The 20,321-nt window shown below is 46.2% G+C and overlaps 1 protein-coding gene across 3 annotated transcripts in view; it reads left to right on the top strand.

Moving 5' to 3' along the window:
• SSPN (sarcospan) overlaps positions 1 to 13,000 on the top strand; it is a 42,117-nt gene extending 29,117 nt beyond the window's left edge. For all 3 annotated transcript variants that reach the window (XM_075551969.1, XM_075551970.1, XM_075551971.1), the window contains exons 2-3: positions 4,150 to 4,236; positions 8,864 to 13,000. In XM_075551969.1, coding sequence (XP_075408084.1) covers positions 4,150 to 4,236; positions 8,864 to 9,229 — 453 coding nt within the window. In that variant the 3' untranslated portion in view covers positions 9,230 to 13,000. The remainder of the gene's footprint in view (positions 1 to 4,149; positions 4,237 to 8,863) is intronic.
• Positions 13,001 to 20,321: the final 7,321 nt, after the last annotated feature.

Genomic DNA, 20,321 nt, shown 5'->3' with positions numbered 1-20,321 from the left:
CTTACTCTGGGGGTTGACGAGCGCACAGCAATCTAGCAGTTGTACAGTCGATGAGCAGCTAGGGGAGAAGTGCTATCTTCAGAAGCTAAGATCACAGTTCTCCACCCTCAAAGGGGTTGACTATGTTTTGATGCTGGGCGTAGGGCAGACATTCTATTTCCCCAACAATACAGTTGCTGGATGTCTTTCAGACTCCCTTCCTACATTCTTCTACAAGAAAACATTTGTTTATTGGACAAAACAAAGAAAACAATTCTGCTGCTTATGTTTTCTATCTTGAAGTATATAATCTATCAATATTTTAAGGTGTCCCAAATGGAATGTGACTGTATTTGAGCAGTCCCTGGGGGCTAGTAACAAAGTGCTATCAATCACGGCTATCAGGTTGATGTCAACTCATAGCAACCCTAGAGGACGAGGTAGAACTGCCCCTGTGGGTTTCTGACACTGCAGCTGTTGATGGGGGTAGAGAGCCCCATCTTTCTCCCAGGGAGTGGCTGGTGGTTTTGCACCTGGACCTTGCAGGTTGCAGCCCAGCAAAATAACCACTAGGCTGCAGGGCATTTAATAATTAGCTCAAAGGTTGGCTATTCCAACCCACCTGGAGGCACTACAAACGTTAGTCCGTCTTCGAAAGCTCCTCGGCTTCATAAAAATCTCACGAAGCAGGTTTGCTCAGCACACATGGGGTCGGCCATGAGTTGGAATCTGCAGACGACAACCAACTACAACCAGGAGTAAGCAGTTGCCGTCAGTTGATTCCGACTCTTGGGGAGCCTGTGTCCTTCAAAGCAGAACTGGGCTTCAGATGGTTTCCAATGGCTGCTTTCCCAGTCAATCACCAAGCCTTTCTTCCAAGTGATTCCAAGTGGACTTGAACCCCTCATTTCGTAGCTGAGATCAGGCTTTGTCTCTCCCGTGCATTGGACAGAGAAAACCAGTTTGACCAAGTCCAGGTTCATTCCTCACACTGAGGCTATTCCCCCGACCAGCTTCACTGAGTCCACGCATCCCTCATCTTCCCGTCTTCTCTGACATCCAGAAAGTTGGGCCCACTCTCTATTTCTTGTCCCACCTGCCCTGCAGCAGCTGAGATGTCCGGAGCCTGCTTCTACTGCGCCTCTTCTCCCCATATCCTTCTCTGGACAGACCTGTGCCAACGGAGCTCCGGCCCACCTGACAGATCAATCTTACCCAGATTGGTAGCATTGAACTCTGATGTGCTCATGCTCAACTCTCTTAACAGTGCTGTTCATTCTCCCAAAACATCTCAAATCACTGCATTCTCCTGTTCAAAATTTTTTCCCGGGAGGCTGTATTCCCTGCTAAATCAACCCCACATCCCGGTTTTCCAGCCCACCTCTCGGCCTGTATTTGGTTCTTTCCACCCTGGAACATGGGCGTGTCTGTGCTTCTTGCACACTGTGCAGCACTTCCTCTGCGTGGATGCCCAGGCTGGTGCTTTCTCCCACATGACTTGGTTTGAATCCTGGTTCCATTATTTCCCACTTTGTCTCCTCATTTATAGGATGAGGATCAAACCAAACCAAACCAAACAAACCCAACCAAACAAGCCCAACCCAACCCAACCCAAACCAACCAACCAACCACAAACCAAACCAAACAAACAAACCCAACCCAACCAACCAACCAACCAACCACAAACCAAACCAACCAAACAAGCCCAACCCAACCCAACCCAACCCAACCCAACCAACCAACCAACCAATCAACCAACCAAACACAAACCAACTAACCAACCAAACACAAACCAACTAACCAACCAAACACAAACCAAACCAAACCAAACCAACCAAACAAGCCCAACCCAAACCAACCAACCAACCACAAACCAAACCAAACCAACCAAACAAACCCAACCCAACCCAAACCAAACCAACCAAATAAGCCCAACCCAAACCAAACCAACCAAACAAGCCCAACCCAACCCAAACCAACCCAAACCAACCAACCAACCAATCAACCAACCAAACACAAACCAACTAACCAACCAAACACAAACCAACTAACCAACCAAACACAAACCAAACCAACCAACCACAAACCAAACCAAACCAAACCAACCAAACAAACCCAACCCAACCCAACCCAACCCAACCCAACCCAAACCAAACCAACCAAACAAGCCCAACCCAACCCAACCCAACCCAACCCAACCCAACCCAAACCAAACCAAACCAACCAAACAAGCCCAACCCAACCCAACCCAACCCAACCCAACCCACCAACCAACCACCCACAAACCAAACCAAACACAAACCAACTAACCAACTAACCAACCAAACACAAACCAAACCAAACCAAACCAACCAAACAAGCCCAACCCAAACCAACCAACCAACCACAAACCAAACCAAACCAACCAAACAAACCCAACCCAACCCAAACCAAACCAACCAAACAAGCCCAACCCAACCCAAACCAAACCAACCAAACAAGCCCAACCCAACCCAAACCAACCCAAACCAACCAACCAACCAATCAACCAACCAAACACAAACCAACTAACCAACCAAACACAAACCAACTAACCAACCAAACACAAACCAAACCAACCAACCACAAACCAAACCAAACCAACCAAACAAACCCAACCCAACCCAACCCAACCCAACCCAAACCAAACCAACCAAACAAGCCCAACCCAACCCAACCCAACCCAACCCAAACCAAACCAAACCAAACCAACCAAACAAGCCCAACCCAACCCAACCCAACCCAACCCACCAACCAACCACCCACAAACCAAACCAAACACAAACCAACTAACCAACCAAACACAAACCAAAAAATCCCACGAACCCATTACCATCAAATTGATTCTGACTTACAGTGATGCACTGGGCTACAAAGAGTCGAAATGCTCCATCAGCAACAGGGAAGCAGTTACCGGGCCTTCCTGTTGGGGTACTTGTAGGTGGGTTAAAATTGCCACCTTTTTAATGGTTAGTCATCAAGTGCAAACCAGTAGCACTCTACGGGGCCGTGAGGGGAATACTAAAATCTATTTTACAGGGATTTTGTCAAAATTATAGGCGTCTTTACAAGTTGGGTTGGTAGCAAGTTCAGCAGTTCAAAACCAGGAGAAAGTAGGGAGTTTCTACTACTGTCAAGAGTTACAGGCTCAGAAACCCACAGTTGTTTCTACACTGTCCTATAGGATCACTGAGTATGCATCAATGCAATAGCAGTGGGTAGCAGTGAGTGATGGTAAAGTGGGTTAAACGTGGGGCTACCAATCAAAAGGTTGGTGGTTCATATCCACCAGCTGCTCCTTGGGAGAAAGACCAGGCAGCTTGCTTCTCGGCAGATTTATAGTTTCAGAAATCCAATGCAGCAGTTCTACTCTGTCCTATAGGGTCACTGTGAATTAGAACTGACTCACAGGCAGTGGGGTTTGGGGGTGATGAGGATCATATATGTCTATACATATAAAGCCCTTAGAAGCATCTTCAATCAAGCAGACCCCTTGCCACAGAGTCGATTCAGACTGACAGTGACTCTATACAGCGTGTCCAAGACTGTGCATCTTTACCAGACAGCCTCTTTTTCTCTAGTGGAGCGGTCAGTAGTTTGGAACTTCTGACCTTGCAGTCAACAGCCCAATACATAATCCATAGTCGAGCACATAGTAAGTGGCCAGTAAAATAGTAGTGATTATTGTTATTCCTACATCTTTTTAAGATCCTGTTAAGTCTACTACTCTTTAGTCAAACCTTTATCAATTACCCAACTTAATGTCATTTCTCCCTCTTTTTGTCCTTCTCTGAGTAGTAGTTGGCATCTAATACTCCGTCTCAAAATTGTGTATGAACATGCCTTGACCTTACTGAACTATAAAATCGCTATGGTTAAGGACGTTTTATCCGTCACTGTGTTTGTTGATGGGCTTTGTGAAGTGCCTGGCTCACTAAAAGGATTCAATAAATATGAACTAAATTGAAATAAATTGATTTTACTGTTTTAAAAACTGTGCTCCACAAGCCATGCCAAGGGGAAAAAACAGCACATAAAGGTGAGTAAATGAAAAAACCGCTTGATAACGAGGACACTGCCGGCGAAGGACCCCAGGATTCATGGCGTTGGAATGCATGACTTGTCCTGATAGCATCCTTTCTCTCCTTGCAGGTCTGCTTAGTGGCCTATCTTGGCTTGTTTATGCTTTGTTTCTCCTATCAAGTTGATGAACGGACATGTATCCAGTTTGCTATGAAAGTAAGCTGTGTTTTTTTTACTTTTTTTTTTTCATTCCATAGAAAGAAATACAAGTATAAAATAAGAGTGACTTTTCTGGGTTTGCAAAACTGATTCCTGTAGAAACTGCATTTTCATACAGGTCAATACACGTTTGAGGGAGTCCTCCCTAAAAAGTAATTCTAGCTGTTCCCCACCACTGCTCCCACTCTTCATTCCCATGACCTTGGAACACATGAGGTGATTAAGCATTAGGTACTAACCAAAAAGGTTGCTGGTGGTTCGAATCCCCTGGCCATTCAGCAGGAGAAAGGCTGTACCAGGGAAAAGGTGTCCTGAGCTGTGCCCGCTTAACACATCTTTTTTTTTTAAAGAGTATTTTAATACTGGGGGAGTCTAAGTGTATTTCCTCTAGTAGGTGGGATCACTGAGAAGAAAAGAGAACACTGGCTGCTTCCAAATGATCTGGGCCCAGACTAAGAGGTCAGAGGCTGAGGACAGGAGGAAGGGGGTGGGGGGGAGGGCAAGGCAGATGCAGGTGTTGGCAAGTGCACGCCTTTCATTTGTGTGCATATCCTCCCACCCCTCCCCCACCTCATTAGATGGAAACCAATTCAAGGACAGAGCCTTTTCATGGCCAGGTGGAGTCCTCTCCAGGGGGGACACAGGCATACCCTTTCAGGGCTCAAAGAGGTAAACACTAGACTCAGCCTTCAGAGCTGGGAGAAACCCAATTCCAGCATCTTCTCTCAGCTGCACAGCAGAGCTCAAAAAGCTTTCTGTGATTTTTGTTGTTGTTGCTGTTTTTTAGAGGTGCATTCATTCTTATTGCTCTAAAGTATAAGGCGGACCACTGAGTTACGATGTGATTTGGAAATTATTAAGATAAAAAAATTGAGAATGTTAATATATTTGAGTGTAATTGAAATGGTTAACCTGAAAAAGCTGTGCCCTAATGTGGGTATGATATGACTTTACATGGAAAGACCAATAGACCACAAAACACAGAAACAAAAAGCCTATCAGGTGCCTGGAAGTAGCTAGCTGATAGACTCACCTGTTGTTGATTTTTTTCTTTAATTCTGAAACTTTCTGAAGCATCTATATATATTTTTTCTAATTAAAATAATGCATGATGTGATCTTGGGTGGGGGGAACATGACAGGAGTTAGCATTTTGGCAGTAAAGCGTGCAGCTGGAAAGTTTCCTTTTCCTGTTGGAGGATTTTCCTTCGAAGGAGGAGGCCAGATAGAGGAGACTTTTCAATTTGCTTTCTGCTTGAGGTCTGACTAAGGAGCAGGACTTGATGATTTTTTTAAAAGATTCAGAATGGCCAGTTTGCTGAATTACAGGAATTTCATTCCCCAGGTGAAAAACACCCCAAACTGGGTTCATCTGTGTACGTGCACTACCCTCATTTTCCTGGAGGTGATCCCAGGAAACAGCAGAGGCAAACAACTCTGCCCCAGAGGGGCCCCAAAGCCACCCCCACATCTGCACATTCATTAAAATATGGAGCAAGGGTAAAGAAGAAAATCAAGTAAAAAGTCAGTACCAATGTCAGACAGGCTGAGAATTCCCCACGAGGAAGATCTCATTAGCTACCTTTTTTCCCCACCTGTGACAGACATTGACAAATAGGGAGGCGCTTTTCTCGTGGATGTGACCTTTCGTGATGCAGGCTGCCAGCTCGCTAAGGTGCCCTGTCTCTCAGGTGGAAAATGGGCTTCAGTCTGTCTCCCAGTTTCCCTACGGCTCAACAGCGCACTGCTGCTCACACCACCTGGGGGATGGGGGTGAGGGGGGGGGCACAACTGCTTCCTAAGGACACTGAACTGACTAAGCACTGTTCAACAATGGAGTTACACATCACACACTGCCCCGCCCTCGGAGAGCCTGGTCCTCTCCTGCTAGGACCATCTCCTGCAGCGCCCTGGTCCCCACAGCTCTTTCTGCTTCCTCTGTCTGGGCTGCCCCTGGGCTCAGCAGGCTTTGCAGCCGCAGATGGGCCAACCGCCTTTGCTCGCACGTGGCCGGGCTTTCTCAGGGCTCACCTTGATATCAGAAACGTGTCCGGTTCATGTGCTTGCGGCAACATTTCAGGGCCCATTTCCCACGAGGACATTCCAGGCAAAATCGCCTGGTGGCCGCGTCCAGGAGGCCCCTAGGCTGCAGCTACCACCTCCTCCGGAGCAGCACGCCCCGCAGAGGGGCCCTTTCCATTCATGCCACCTGGGAAGAGAATTAAATAGAAGCCGCTCCACCCTCCTCCCTCAAGTCACCCAAGTGCGTTCAAGCTGCAGCTGGGTACCAATTAGAGGCGGCCGCCAGCCCCGCACCCGCGCTGCGGTTACATAAGCCGGGCCGCCCGCCTCCGCCCGCCGCAAGACACTGATAGCGCCGCCGACACGGGCAAGACAAATGTATCCCAAGCGGGGGTTTTATCAAGATCTGTTTCCTCGGATTCCCAAGGTCATCGTAAACACTCTCGTTGATAGTTTATTCGTGCTGTGTAGGTAAAACAAGTCACTTGCTTGTAAATGACAGATTCTCACCCAGAAGCATTTTGCCATCCGATGAGTTAAAAGCCCTGCAGGAAAAATGCTAGGGCGCCTCTGCAGAAGTCGCCCACAGGCGATGGGCAGCGAGCCTCTATTTCTGGCTGAAGATGGAGACTGAGTGATGAGCTCCCGTATACCTGGCCCGGTGTTGCCACCGGGCGGGGAAGCAGAATCCCCACGTGTAAGGCGCTCATTCAGGTTAATTTGTTCAGATTCAGAGGCGCTAACACATGGGCTTCTTTGTGCTCCTGTGGTCTTCTGGCAGATTTAAGATGTTCAATTAAAATCGAGCCTCGGCTGTGTTGATGTAAATGCGTACATCTTTCCTACAGTCCTAGGACACGCTTTGACTCCTATGTGTCAGACACTAAGACAAAGCCAAAAGCTTTTCTAGCGGGCAGTTCTAGAACTGGTAGCCTCTGACTCTACTAACTTAGCTGTATATGCTTCACAACTACTTAAATAGTGCGACTGTGTACCAGGCCCCGAGCTCTTGATAAAGATAAACGTCTCATCCTTAGAGTCATCCTAGGATGCAGGCATGATTATGACCGACATTCCAAATTTACAGATGAAGATTCAAAAGGTCACAGTGACACAGATTAATTTGCCCAAAGTCTCATCACTCTTGAGGGGAGGGCCTGGAGAGCCAAGATTCCCACCCGGGCAGCCTGGCTGCCAGGTCACAGCCTGAGCCATCACCCAGGATTGCTGGGCACTTCCTCAGTGGTCTGGGGCCAGTAAGCATATCTCAGACCAGCAAGCATATCTCAGAGCCAGAAGGTGCATCTTTGAAAGATAAAGAAAATCCCCACTTCAGCAAATGGCTTTTGGTGATGCTCATAGAGAACACATTGTTTTTTTGGGTGTTTTTGGCAGTCACATTTGAACTATTTGTAGATTGAGACAAGTTGAGACAACGCCTCAGGATCCGAGCTAATCTCAAGTTGTAGGTTTCGGGTTTCTCAGAAGCATACAGGGCAAGTATTGATAGTGGAAATATGATTTCACTAGGAACTGCAGTGGGTTCACTGGTCTCCAAACCAGAGGACCCTTCTCTATGCAGGGAGCCTCCGAAGAAGAGGCTATTGAGAGAACTCTTTCCAGTAGATGAGCCCAATCACAAGACCCTTTCCCATCCTGAAAAACAGCTTTTATTGTGGTCATGCCAGTGAGTCCCCCACCCCCATTTTAAAATCATAATACTTCAGGCCTAGGCCAACTCAATCAAGCGTTCAGGGATTTCATAGCCACTTAGCAGCAAAGCAAGAACTTTACCCAGAATTTTCCAGTCCAAAGACCAACATGTAGACCAAACTGTTTTATAGGAACAGGAACGAGTCCCTGGTGGTTGAATTTGAACGAGAGAGAGAGAGAGAGAGAGAGAGAGAGAGAGAGAGAGAGAGAGAGAGAGGGAGGGAGGGAGGGAGGGAGGGAGGGAGGGAGGGAGAGAGAGAGAGAGAGAGAGAGAGAGAGAGAGAGAGAGAGAGAGAGAGAGAGAGAGAGGTGATGAAACTGACATCAAGTTGCTGTGTCCCCCCCCACCGCTGCCAGCAACCGTTTAGGATCTTGGTTTTCACAGGCGCACTGAAGCACTGCATTGAACACAGTGCTTTTTTTTATTAGCTTGCTTATTGGTTGACTAATCTTTGCTAATTTTGGCCAGAACCATGTTAGCATTACAGAACCCTCTCCTTAACTTCCTAGTCTTGTTTCAGCCTTAGTAACAGCAATTCTAGAAGTAAAACTAAGGCAAACATGCCTTCCAGGGATGGCTGTCTTGTCTGGGATCCACCTAAGCCCCCTACTGCATGCACACACAAGCATCCCACCATCTAGCTAATCTGAGTGACGCAGTTCACGCTCAGCTCGTGTGTGGCAGCCGGAGGTGATCAGAGTGGCAGGTGGCTCACAAATCAACATAGAGCCATTTCCATGCCTTGGGGACTTGGTTTCTGGGGACAGAGAGCCTTCAGTAGGGAATATTTTGGGGAAAAGAGAAAAGGAACAGTGTTTATTCGTTAGCCTTGTAAATAGTCACCCCGTGTCCTTCATAACCGGAAAGGCTTTCTTCTGCTTTCTTGCAGCTGTTCTACTTTCTGCTCAGCGCCCTCGCCTTGATGGTCTGCGTGTTGGCGGTAGCCTTCGCCGCCCACCACTATTCGCAGCTCACCCAGTTTACCTGCAAAGCCGCCCCCGATTCCTGCCAGTGCAAACTGCCCTCCTCGGAGCCGCTCAGCAGGACCTTCGTTTACCGGGATGTAACGGACTGTACCAGCCTCACCGGCACTTTCAAACTGTTCTTACTCATCCAGATGATTCTTAACTTGGTCTGCAGTCTGGTGTGTTTGTTGGTCTGCTTCGTGATGTGGAAACATAGGTACCAGGTCTTTTATGTGGGTGTCAGGATGTGCTCCCTAACAACCTCTAAAGGCCAGCAGCAGAAGGTCTAACATCCTTGCTCAAAGATGGGACAGATACCAGCACATGTTGACTAACTGGAGTTTAAAAAAATTTTGTTTTTTAAAGAAAACTCCCACTTTTGACCATGGCTCATAGTCACTGGTTCCCAAATGGATATTTTTTATACTTTTCTCTCAGAAAAAGAAAGAATATTTTTTTCAGGTTTCTATCGAACTTTAAAAAATTCTTATGGGGCAAGTCAGATCCAACTTGACTTTGGGATAGTAAGGGAACACAAGATAGGAGAGAAATGGCGCAGATCTGTCTCTACAGCCTGTTTATTGGGAGTACTCCTTCTCCATCCAGTAGTGATATAAAAGATGTCATCTTCTTTCCAATTTGATGGGGTGAGTAGGCATTTCAGGCTCACTTGCTAACTTTTTGAGACCCCCTCTGGCCCTCACTCTCTCCTCCCTCCATCATCCTCACTAGGTCTAGGAGGGGTGTCAGGGTTAGGAAAGAGCTGAACAACTGGGCTAGGTCTCTGGTTTCCCTGGTAGTGATGTGCTCAAGACCTGAAACAGCTTGTAGGCGCAGAGTAGAACAGGAAGTGTCTTTGCAAACGCACAATAACTAGAAGCACCTGGGCTGGGGCGGCGGCCTTCACAGCTCAGCTCTCATAGTTTGGCACTCTAAGCAGACCCCTGAGGAAAGCCGGCTTTGATGACTGTCTGGTTTTCCATCATTGAAAGGCGTTAGTCTTGCATTCTTAACGATGTAGAAGGTTTAAACATAATTGCATTATGCTTCTATTCTATTGTAAGAAACAAATCATTAAAACTAATTTCTGGCTAATTGTTAATTATGATTATGCTCAGAAGCCTATTTAATGAGCCCTGGATGTACTTCTGCAGGACTGCCGCTGTTAGGAGGAATTACTCTCACAAAGGAGGGGGACTAAAGATTCTTTCTTCTGCATGAGAGTCTTTTGAATGGCAAGCTTTACAAAGGGAAACAAAGACACTTTGGGGGTGGGGCTGGGAATGGCTCAGGTGAAACATCCATTTATACAAAAACAAGAGCATTTGTAGTGGGAAATGTAAAATAACACATTTGTGTTCTGTTATAAAGCACCTCTTTTTGCAGCTAAGTATTACTGAAGAAGACAGAACAAATGCTGATACGTTCAATTCCCAAAACGATATTTAACACCAAATTCTATTATTGGTTTGTGTGCATACCCTAGAGGGGGGGCGGTGGGACAACATTCTAGAGCCTATTAGAGCGATGTAATTATAATGTGGAGGACATTTTTTGTTTAGTTTTATTTTGAAGCAACTGGTTTAACAAAGCACAAGTAGCCTGTAGCAGGAGGCCTGTGTGTTTTGTTACTATGATTGTGAAATTCCGAGTGAAGCCATTGCTTCAAGACACAGGTTCAGAAAGGAAAGCCAATAGCATAAATGGCAGCGAGGCCTTGCTCCACGCGTGGGCTCGGCCCGAATCCGAAATGCAAGATAATAATCAAAGTAGCTTTGCCTCCCCAAGCTGCCTCCTGATACACTTTATGAATTATGGCATTCGACCCTCAACGGAACTTGTTTCTTGCTCTGGCCTTCGATAGTGGGTGACAGATTTCACCCATTAAGGCTCTGCTACCATGAGAGATCATGGTAGCAGTCTCACTATCGATACAATAAAATGATTCATCAAGTAAGGGAAACGTTAAGTCGGCTAGCTGGAGGGCTGTAAATGTTTCCTTATGTCCTCCAGATAAAACACCTGATTAACAGATGCTAAAACCTTTTAATGTTTTGAACTGGCTTGAAAAATGGCCTGTGTGCATGTTAGCCCAGGCCAAGAAGGATACTGGCGCTTTGCGGATGAGACTGGAACACAAGTTTCGATTAGACAAAAAAAAAGAAAGAAAAATCGCCTCTGTGGAATATCAAGGATCTTAATGATGATCTGAAACACACTTAGGCAATCTTTTTTTAAAAACGCGAATAATTGAAGCCATTTTGGTTTGTACGATGGTTTTCTACAGAGAAAGGAAAGCGACAGAGGAGCTGACACGCCGTAGACGGTTCTTGAAAGATTGGAAAGCTAGTCCCATACTGCCATTTAACACGAAGCACGCACCCGTAGGTAGCCGAGCACCCGCAGCTTTTCACCAACGTTCACAGTGAGCACAGTGGGGTTTTTTTTATCTGGAATTTAAAATGCTGCCCATCACTAAGGTGCTCTCTTTTACACGATTTCAAGGGTAGACTGAGGTTAGAGTATGTACTTCCTTCTTTTCTATATATACTATAACCAACAAGCGCTGACCGGGTGGCACGTTTGTTTATAGTCAGCATATACATATTCAGATTTACCTGGGGGGTTTACTGTTGTGTGAGCAAAACACACTGGAACCCCTAAAGAGAGAGGGTGAAAGAAATCGTAAGTAAATCAAAGGAACCAAGAACATAAAAATTAAAAAGAGCAAAAAAGATTCCTGTGGTGGGAACCCATGGTGTATTGATATATGTAAGAATTGTGTTGCATGAAAAACAAACTGCTTTGGGCTGGATTTGAAGTATTTTGATGTTGTGTTTTGCAAATATTGAAGTTACAATAATGGCAACAGAAAAAGGACCAGATACACAGCTTTACACTTAGCAAAATGTTACATTTAAAAGCTGACAAGGAGCCAAGCTGGTGATTGTCTCTTCTAAACCATAAAACAGTAAGATTTGCGCAACTCTCCTCCTCTTCCACCTCCTTCAGGAGAATTAAATGAATCAAGACTTTGGGAAGAGGGAGAATAGCCGGGACTTGGCAGTACTTGAAATAGGAGGAATACAGCAGCCTGAATGGACAGACTTTGTAACTGAGCCCACTGGATCGGTCTGCGCCTTCACGTGACCACCATCTGTGCCTACCTCGCGCCGTCCAAATTTGTGTAGGCAGCTCCTTGGAGGCAGGCCTAAAAATATAGCTACACCAGGGCCCTAGAAACTGTAGTTAAGTAACAGGCTTAACTGCTTTCCCCCCCCCCCCCCTCTTTGGATTCAAGTCTATATGATCCAAGGGATTTTTCAGCTACACACGTCAGCTTGTTCCAACCGAGAGACCGCACTGCCTATGTGTTTTCCACTCATGGAACATCAAGACATGAGAACTATTTAGCATTCTTGTATTTCCTTGTGCATGCACTCTAGCTAGAATTTTTAAAAATATATATTGTTTTAGTTTATGGGTGGGGTAACAGGTATTTAAGGGGGATTTTGAGAGGTGATGGTAGAGAGTGGATAGTTCAAGGCACTCACAAAAGGACTTCAAAGACGCCCCACCAAACACAAGCCTTTCTTATTATGAGACTTAGTTTCCATTCTCTAGTTGACTCCAACCTGATGCTATGTAGACACAGATTTCTCTAAACATGCTGGCAATTCATTTTTACTATACCCCACGAAGTTGGTCAACTTTTCAGTTGGGCACCGTATATTGAGCTAAGCATTAGGGAGAATTGATGGCCAAATATATGGGCTCACAGCGGAAACATTCATGTGGATGACGGCTTAGCAGTTCAGCCTATGAAACCCGAAAACATTGCTTCGTTGCTTCTGATTTCCTAGTACTTTATGATCGCCAACGTTGACCCCCTTCAAGACCCTTGATCCGTACCTGGGTGTTGTGGTTTCATTCTTCCGGTGCTGATGAATGGGTGCGTGGAAAACCAAGTGTTTCTGACATGTTTGAAGTGGTTGTTTTTAAAGGATAATGTGGACAATGCAGCATTTCTTTGTTAATAAAACATTCATGATCTCTGAAGACCCAGTGCTTGACTGTGCTTTAGAAATGATTGTACTTTGCACATGAAGGGTGCACATGCCATCGCTCAGGGAAAGAATGTCTACTTAGAAAAGATTCACTTTGGCTCCTTTGCTCTCTGCATTGGCACGCTGCACACGTGCTGCAAATCAGAGTTGTTGACTATCCCCCAGCCAAACAGTCTGCGCTGGAAAAATATTGCTGAAAGTACTGGGAATACGGATTCATTTACACACACACATATGCACACAGATTTTGAAGTGTCCTTGTGTGTGTATGTATAAAAGAACCAGCAGTACTGGTATCTTTGATCTACGTATCTCTAAGCTTCACCGCCATGGAATCCATTCCTGCTCACAGTGACCCTCTAGGACAGGGTGGGACTGCCCTTGTGGCTTTCTGAGACGGTAACTCTTTAAGGGACTCAAAAACCTTGTTTTTCCCTCAAGGAGAAACTACAGAAGTTTTGAACTGCTGACCTGTGGTTCGCAACCCAGCATGTAACCAACCCATTCTGCCACCAGGGCTCCTGGTTGGGTGAACACTTTAGGTTTCTCAATTACACAGTAGAGGCAAGCTGACTGCCTCACAGGGTTAGGGGGAAGCTGAAAGTAAGTGAAATCACACTTAGCAAAGTACCTGGCTGCGAGAGGGAGCTTGATACACCCTTCGTCTCTTCCTTCCTTTGACGGGTTCTGCAACCAGTAGCGCAGAGATGCATGGCGTTTGTCCTGACAGACGTGGTCTCCTAGCTCTGTGGTGCTGCTCCCTTCTGGGGCACTCTTGTACCAGCCAGAAACATTATGATCAAATCACTTTCAAGAAGATTCTGCTTTTAAAAGATCGGACACAGTTTTCTCGAGAATAGAATGATGTGCCTGCTGCATCCCAATTGGTTGGTTTAAACATTTGACTGATTCTCGATAGTGGTCATCTTTCTCCATTTCTCCTTCAGACAGAACTAGAACCAAAGGCTCTTCTGATTCTCACGGGACATCTCATTGAATGTATTAGCAGCACACTTCATTCTAACTTTTAAGACAAAAGTTGGCTGACCTCGTGTATCTGAGCAAACCAAAAAACCAAACCCAGTGCCTTTTGGGGGGTTGATTTTGACTCACAGTGTCTCTTGATAGGAGCAGTCTCCTTGTTCTCTTGTGGAGTAGCTGGGGGATTTGACCCGCCTATCTTGTGATTAGTACACACGAAGTTGCGATATATAATCCCTCACTTATTTAAAAACTAAACATCATCTTTTTCCTAGAAAAATCAATTAAAATGGCCCCTTTGGAATCCCAAAACCCAATCCCATTGAACTTCTATGCTAATGTCTCAGTCTTGAATTTAACTAGCCCAGTGTAGCTCCTTAGCAGTCATGGTTCTCTCTGACAGCACCCTACCTCCTAAGACTGAGCCAGGCATTTCTGAGAGAACTTGTCTGCAGCTACCCACTGATCACAGACACATCTAAACATAGTTTGTTTGGAAGAAACACACACATATGTGAACTTTTAACAATACTTTTTGTCTGAGTCCCTATAGGTACTTGATAATAATAATTTCGGTTGAGGAAAGTCATCAAAGCAGGTGCTCCAGCAAAAATCCCAATGCAAAGATTTGGACTGAACCACGAAATCTTCTGCTTCACAAGGCAGTCTGGGAAATCACGAAGACTTCCAGGGTCATAGTGAGAAAGAAGTTCAAGAGAGGAACCACTGGGCATTGGACTGGCACTTCCTCTTTCATGTGGATGCGCCCTGAGAGGAGGTCAAGACCACCTGTCCTTGGCAGGTATTGTGGAGGAGACTTTGGTAGTAGCCAATGAGGGTACCAACAAAGAGAGGGCGGTGGGCTTTTTAGCCCGACCCTCTCTGAGCATAGTATTCCCTGTGCCCTGCGTGATTTCTTTCTTTAAAAAAATTTTTTTTTATTGGGGGCTTGTACAACTCTTATCACAATCCATTCATCCATCCATTGTGACAAGCACATTTGTACATTTGTTGCCTTCATCATTCTCAAAACATTTTCTTTCTACTTGAGCCCTTGATATCAATGCCTCATTTCCCCCCTCCCTCCCCGGCCCTTCCTCCCTCACAAACCCTTGATAATTTATAAATTATTATTATGTTTTCATGCCTTAGACAGACCGATGTGTCCCTTCATCCACTTGTTTGTTTCCATTCCCCAGAGAGGGCCTATAAGTAGATGACTGTGATAGGTTCCCCCTTCTCTCCCACCCTCCCTCTCCCTCCCAGCATCTCTGCCTGGTTTCTTACCCAGAACCTACTCCCTAGGGGTGCTTGCTGTGTCATCTTTATGTGATGGGTGTCATTGTTGAGAACAAGAGGAAGCCCTTTAGGAACCTCAGGAGCAGGGACGCTTTGGCCAGTGGGGGTGAAGAGTGTCAACTTGGAGATATTTATTGGAGCGTTGGTTGCTTGGGGCATGCCTGAAAGCGGGGTGCTGTCACCATGAAAAGTTCACTAGAGGAACCACCTTGACTGAATTGTATGTGCTTAAAGCTGTGATTAACCCCAGTAGATTTTTAATTATCTTCATACAGGATGCAATTAATCAGTTTTTACAGAACAGACAATCCACCCAGAGATCCTTTTAGGAGTGAGCATAGATTTTGACATTTTTCTTTCTTTAATAGTCCTACAACGGGAAGGAGAGAGGGGACGTCCCTGTGTTCCATACACAGCTGTTCAGGACTTGGGATTTGGGCCTGGTGCACTCAGGAAAGTGTCCTGGGGAACTGCCTCGTGAATAGAGGTGGGAGCTGGACAAGGCAGCCACAGGGGAAAACTGGGCTCCAGTTGGCCCACTCTGCGCTGGACTAAGGGTAACCAACCTGGTGCCAACCCTCTTGATACTCATTCACCTCCAAATCTTAGTCCATCCAGACGTCTCTGGGCTGAGGTCAGATCCATGTCCCTCATGTATCTGTATCCCCCATCCTGGGCTTGCTCTACTCCTGCAGAGGAGAGACCCTGCCCACCAGACTGCACAGCAAACGCTGGCTCTCGCCATCCCCTGTACAGTTCCTGTTATGCGAACAGTTTGAGCTTAGCTCCCAGCCAAATGTTCGACCGTTTCAATCCGCCCAGCGGTGCCGAGGAAGCAAAGACGTGATACCTGAAAGATGGCAGCCAAGAGAAGTCGATGGAGCAATTCTGCCCTTCAGAACCAAGGGCCACCGTGAATTGAGGACCGACGACAGCAGAGAGCAACCACCACCCCTAAGGTGTGACCTGGAGTGGCAGCAGCAAAGGCCTTGTGCTCGGAGATCTCCAGAGAGACCAGATTTATTTTTGGAAGGTATTCCTGAAGATGAGAACACTTTTCAGATGCAGAGAAATGAGGTTGTGATGGACACTTGATGCCAGAGAGTCAAGGCCTTCCTAGCAGCCCTCCAACTGCACATTAGCCACCTGCTTACGCTGTGTGGTCAGAGCGATCAGAGGAGACGTGGAGAGCGTCTGCCACCTGCTCCCACCCGGACTGTGGCTTGGGGAACCTGTGTGGTTCTGCAGGGCAACACAGTACTGGTTATGAACTCAAGTTGATTCCAACTCACACGACCCTCTGGGACAGAACAGAGCCCCACTGTGTGTTTCTGAGACGGTCACTCTTTCCCAGAGTAGAAAGCCTCATCTTTCTCCCACGGAGCGTCTGGTGGTTTCACACTGCTGACCTTTCGGTAGCAGCCCGATGCATCACCGCTACACCACTGGGCTCCGGCTGCTGGATACAGTGGAGGCAGTCTCTGCTCAAACTGCTTGAAGTGTGGCACCGGAAGAAGACAAAGGGAAAGGATTCCACAGCCCCCACTACCCACCCCCACCCACCCCATAATTTCAGAGAGGGCATGCTCTTGTGGAGGGCCATGTGAGTCCGAAACGGCAAGAGTTCGTGCAGAACCTCACCTGCCCAGTGCCCAGATCCTTGAACATGACTTGGGACAACTCACCAAGGTTGACTAACTTTTCTCCGACCCCAGGCTTCTCGCTTCATCCCACACAGAGCACCCTCAGACACTGGCTTGGCTTCACACTGCAGCCTAGAGGAGGAGGTGTCAGCCAATACACCGGGGGTGGGGGGGTGGGGAGGGGGAAAAAAGCTCATTTCATGTTGAAAAAGATCCAAGTGGTAACTTAACAGGGAGTTGTTTTTTTTTTTTAATTTCCAAAATGTGTTTTTCCCCCAGAGTCCTTGAGTACAGGCCTGCGGTTTTCTCTCTCCGGGGTTTTACTTTTACAGTTTATCTGCCTTGAGCCAAGAGACTTGGCTCTGATCCCCCTGAGTCAGAGTCTCGGCTGGTAGCTGAACCCAGGAAGCCCTGGCCCCATGTCTCTCCCTGGAACCGCCAGACCACACAGCCTCCTGCGCTCAATCCTTTGGCTGGATGTCCTGCCTCCTCTTTGTTTGGAAAGAGATGTCTTACGTAACCCTGCAACCTACTAAATGCTCCATTGTCTTCCTCTTGGGAGAGTTCAAAATAACCCATTAGTGACTTATGATTTATCATAAAGATAGAATCTGTCTCCCCCCACACCTCCCCCAGCCCGAGTGGAGCTGGCCTCACCTATCTTACTGAGAGCAACAATCAGCGGAGGCTTAATCACTGTGGTCTTTGGGGAATTTTAAGTTCAGTACAAAGTGCAGGAAATATGATGGCTAGTTCACGTATAGGTCACAGGACTGGCTCAAGCAGCACAGGAAAGTCATTTGTAATTCAAGATTGAGCCGGGCAGAAACATTTCTGATCTGCTGTTGCTTTTGCTAATCTGATTTTGATCAACAGCTGTTGAAAGTGGAAGGTGTGTGGTCACCAGAGGAGAGCTACTCAGGTGGGGAAATCAGTTTCTCTGATCTTACTGGACAGAGATTTATTTCCAGATCCCTATTAATAGCCTGCAAGACCAAGAACCATGATCACTGCCCTAGTTCACAAGAGCCTTCTAAATAGAAATGATAGATGCCCTGGGGTTAGGGCTTCTCCCCGTCTTTATTTTCTATGAATCTCTGATTAGCCCTGCTGAGGATTCTAGTAATTACTTTAAGCTAGTACCTCTAGAAAAAAAAAAGAAAGAAAAAGATACCTCTTAGGATTCAATTAAAAGTGAAGAGAATCTTGGCATGATGTTGCCAAGGAGCGTTTCCTGTGGAAGGCAGGGATGCTGACCAGGACGAATGTGACAGTCTGCATTCAGTGACATTTCCATCTGGTCCTGCTGCCTGAGCAGCCCTGGGGAGAGGAGTTGGGCGCGGGGGAGGGGGGTACAGCCAGCTCTCTCTTCCCAATGGACTTCAGAATCTTTCAAGGATCCCCTAAAGCCCTCACTTATTTCTTTCTGCAGCAGACGTTTTCTCATCTGGGAACAGCTACGTGACTCACTTCAGGCGCAGGCTCATTGCTTTCTCTGCTCAGCGATGTGTGTCCTTGGCCAGGTTTTCAGAAAGGGTACCTGAACTTGGTGAAATGCAGCCATCTCTAACGGATACATACCTGATGTTATAGATGGAGATCGAATTGAGCTCCTCCAAGGTCATGCGTCAACGTGGCTAGGCCATGATTCTCCATGTCTTCCACTTGGTGATCTTAGGTATTATAAATCCTAACCTCTATGATGCTAATGAGGAAGGATACAATCTACCGGATTAGGTTGTTTCTTGAGCCAGTCTCTTCTGGAGATATAAAAAATATCTATGAAACGACTGAGCAGAAATCAGAAGGCCCTGGCTAGCACCAAGAAAGACGAGCCAAGGGTGGAGTGCATCCCTTGGATCTGGTCCTCTGTGCTGAGAACCTCCTACACTCAAGAGACGATTGATGGCAAGGCACAAGGAGCTCGCTAAGGAATGCAGGGCCTACAGCTGGTGAAAGGAGACAAGGCCTTTTCCTTGCGAGCCTCCAGAAAGAGAAAGCCTTCCCCTAGTGCTGGTGCTCTGAATTTAGATTTCTAGCTCCTAGACTGAGAGAGGGTGGCTTTGTTTGTTAAAGCCACCCACCTGCGATGTTTCTGGACTAGCAGCACTAGATCACTAAGACACGTGGGCGCTGTGGAGAGGAAAGGCAAGGGGTCAATGTCCCTTTGCTGCAGTCTTGTCTCCCACTTCCCTTAATGAAGACTGGGTCAGGTACTAGACAATTGGTACTAGACTGAGAGGGCAAGAAAACGAGTGTGGAGATGTGCTAATGTAACTGTTGACAGCAGTAGAAAGCCCATATTTCTCCCCCAGTGTGGCTGGTGGTTTCAAACCGCTGGCCTTTCAGGTTGCAGCCCAATGCATAAACACTATGCTACCAGGGTTCCTTGAAGTACAATACAATAGAGGTGGTGTAGTTTAACATTAGCGCAAGTGAGAAAATTAGATTGCTCACATTTTACTATAGATAATCTGTGTCCAAGAAAGGGTAGGAACAACCCCTTGGAAGGCGGTACTCAACACAGCTCATGGAATTATCAAAAACTCGTCTTCCTTCTCAATGTCAACTTGCTATTTTGGAAGGCTTTATGATAAAAGTTAAAAAGAAATTCTTGAATATGAAAGCATAAGACATGGAAACAATTACCATGGGAACGTTAAAGTTTTCATCCCTAAAGAATATTGAATAATCTTCTCTAAAGATTATTCATTAAACACTACACAAGTCTCTTCCTAGAAATGCTTTTTTTGAAATTCTAACAAAAATTGTAAGAAAGAAATTATTGTGATCAGAAATCATGGGAATTTACTAAACCAACAGAGGTGGCTGATAATGTCACGCTGTCCCTTCTTATTGGCCTCTTGGCTGCGTCTACATCTAAAAAGACTTTTGCTTTAGAAAATAGTGGAGCCATGGTTATAAAATGGGGATGCCAAAGACCTGTAGAAAAAGTAGGATTAAAATAACAAGAAATTGGCACTTCTTGGTGGTAATAGCAATATAATATAAATTCATTTATAGTTAGATGAAAATGATGTGCACATACAGTCTCCCTTGACTGCACGTGAGAAATTTCAGAATAACAGTTTAAGAGCCCTTGAGTTTGGTGTCTGCATATGTTTACGAGGCTGCCATATAGCACGGGGCCCCTGAGCATGAGTCTGTGTTTGAATTTCAGGGTGCTCTGGAGCCAGTCGAATCACCAGTCTATGGCTCCCTGCTTCAGCTGTCTCAGATGAAAGCTGATCGGAGAGTGTGTAAACCCGTTGCATAGCATTGACCACAGACACTATAGTTGCAACAGCGTCTACGGTCAATGCTGGGTCACGGCTGCATGATAACGATGATGACAAACTATCAACAAATGGAATTTTAGGAGCACATCAGGA

The sequence above is a fragment of the Tenrec ecaudatus genome, chromosome 6 (assembly GCF_050624435.1).
Source record: "Tenrec ecaudatus isolate mTenEca1 chromosome 6, mTenEca1.hap1, whole genome shotgun sequence".
NCBI classification, from domain to species: Eukaryota; Metazoa; Chordata; class Mammalia; order Afrosoricida; family Tenrecidae; genus Tenrec; species Tenrec ecaudatus.
The sequence above is the reverse complement of the archived record's forward strand: the minus strand, read 5'-3'. Positions and strand labels throughout refer to the sequence as shown.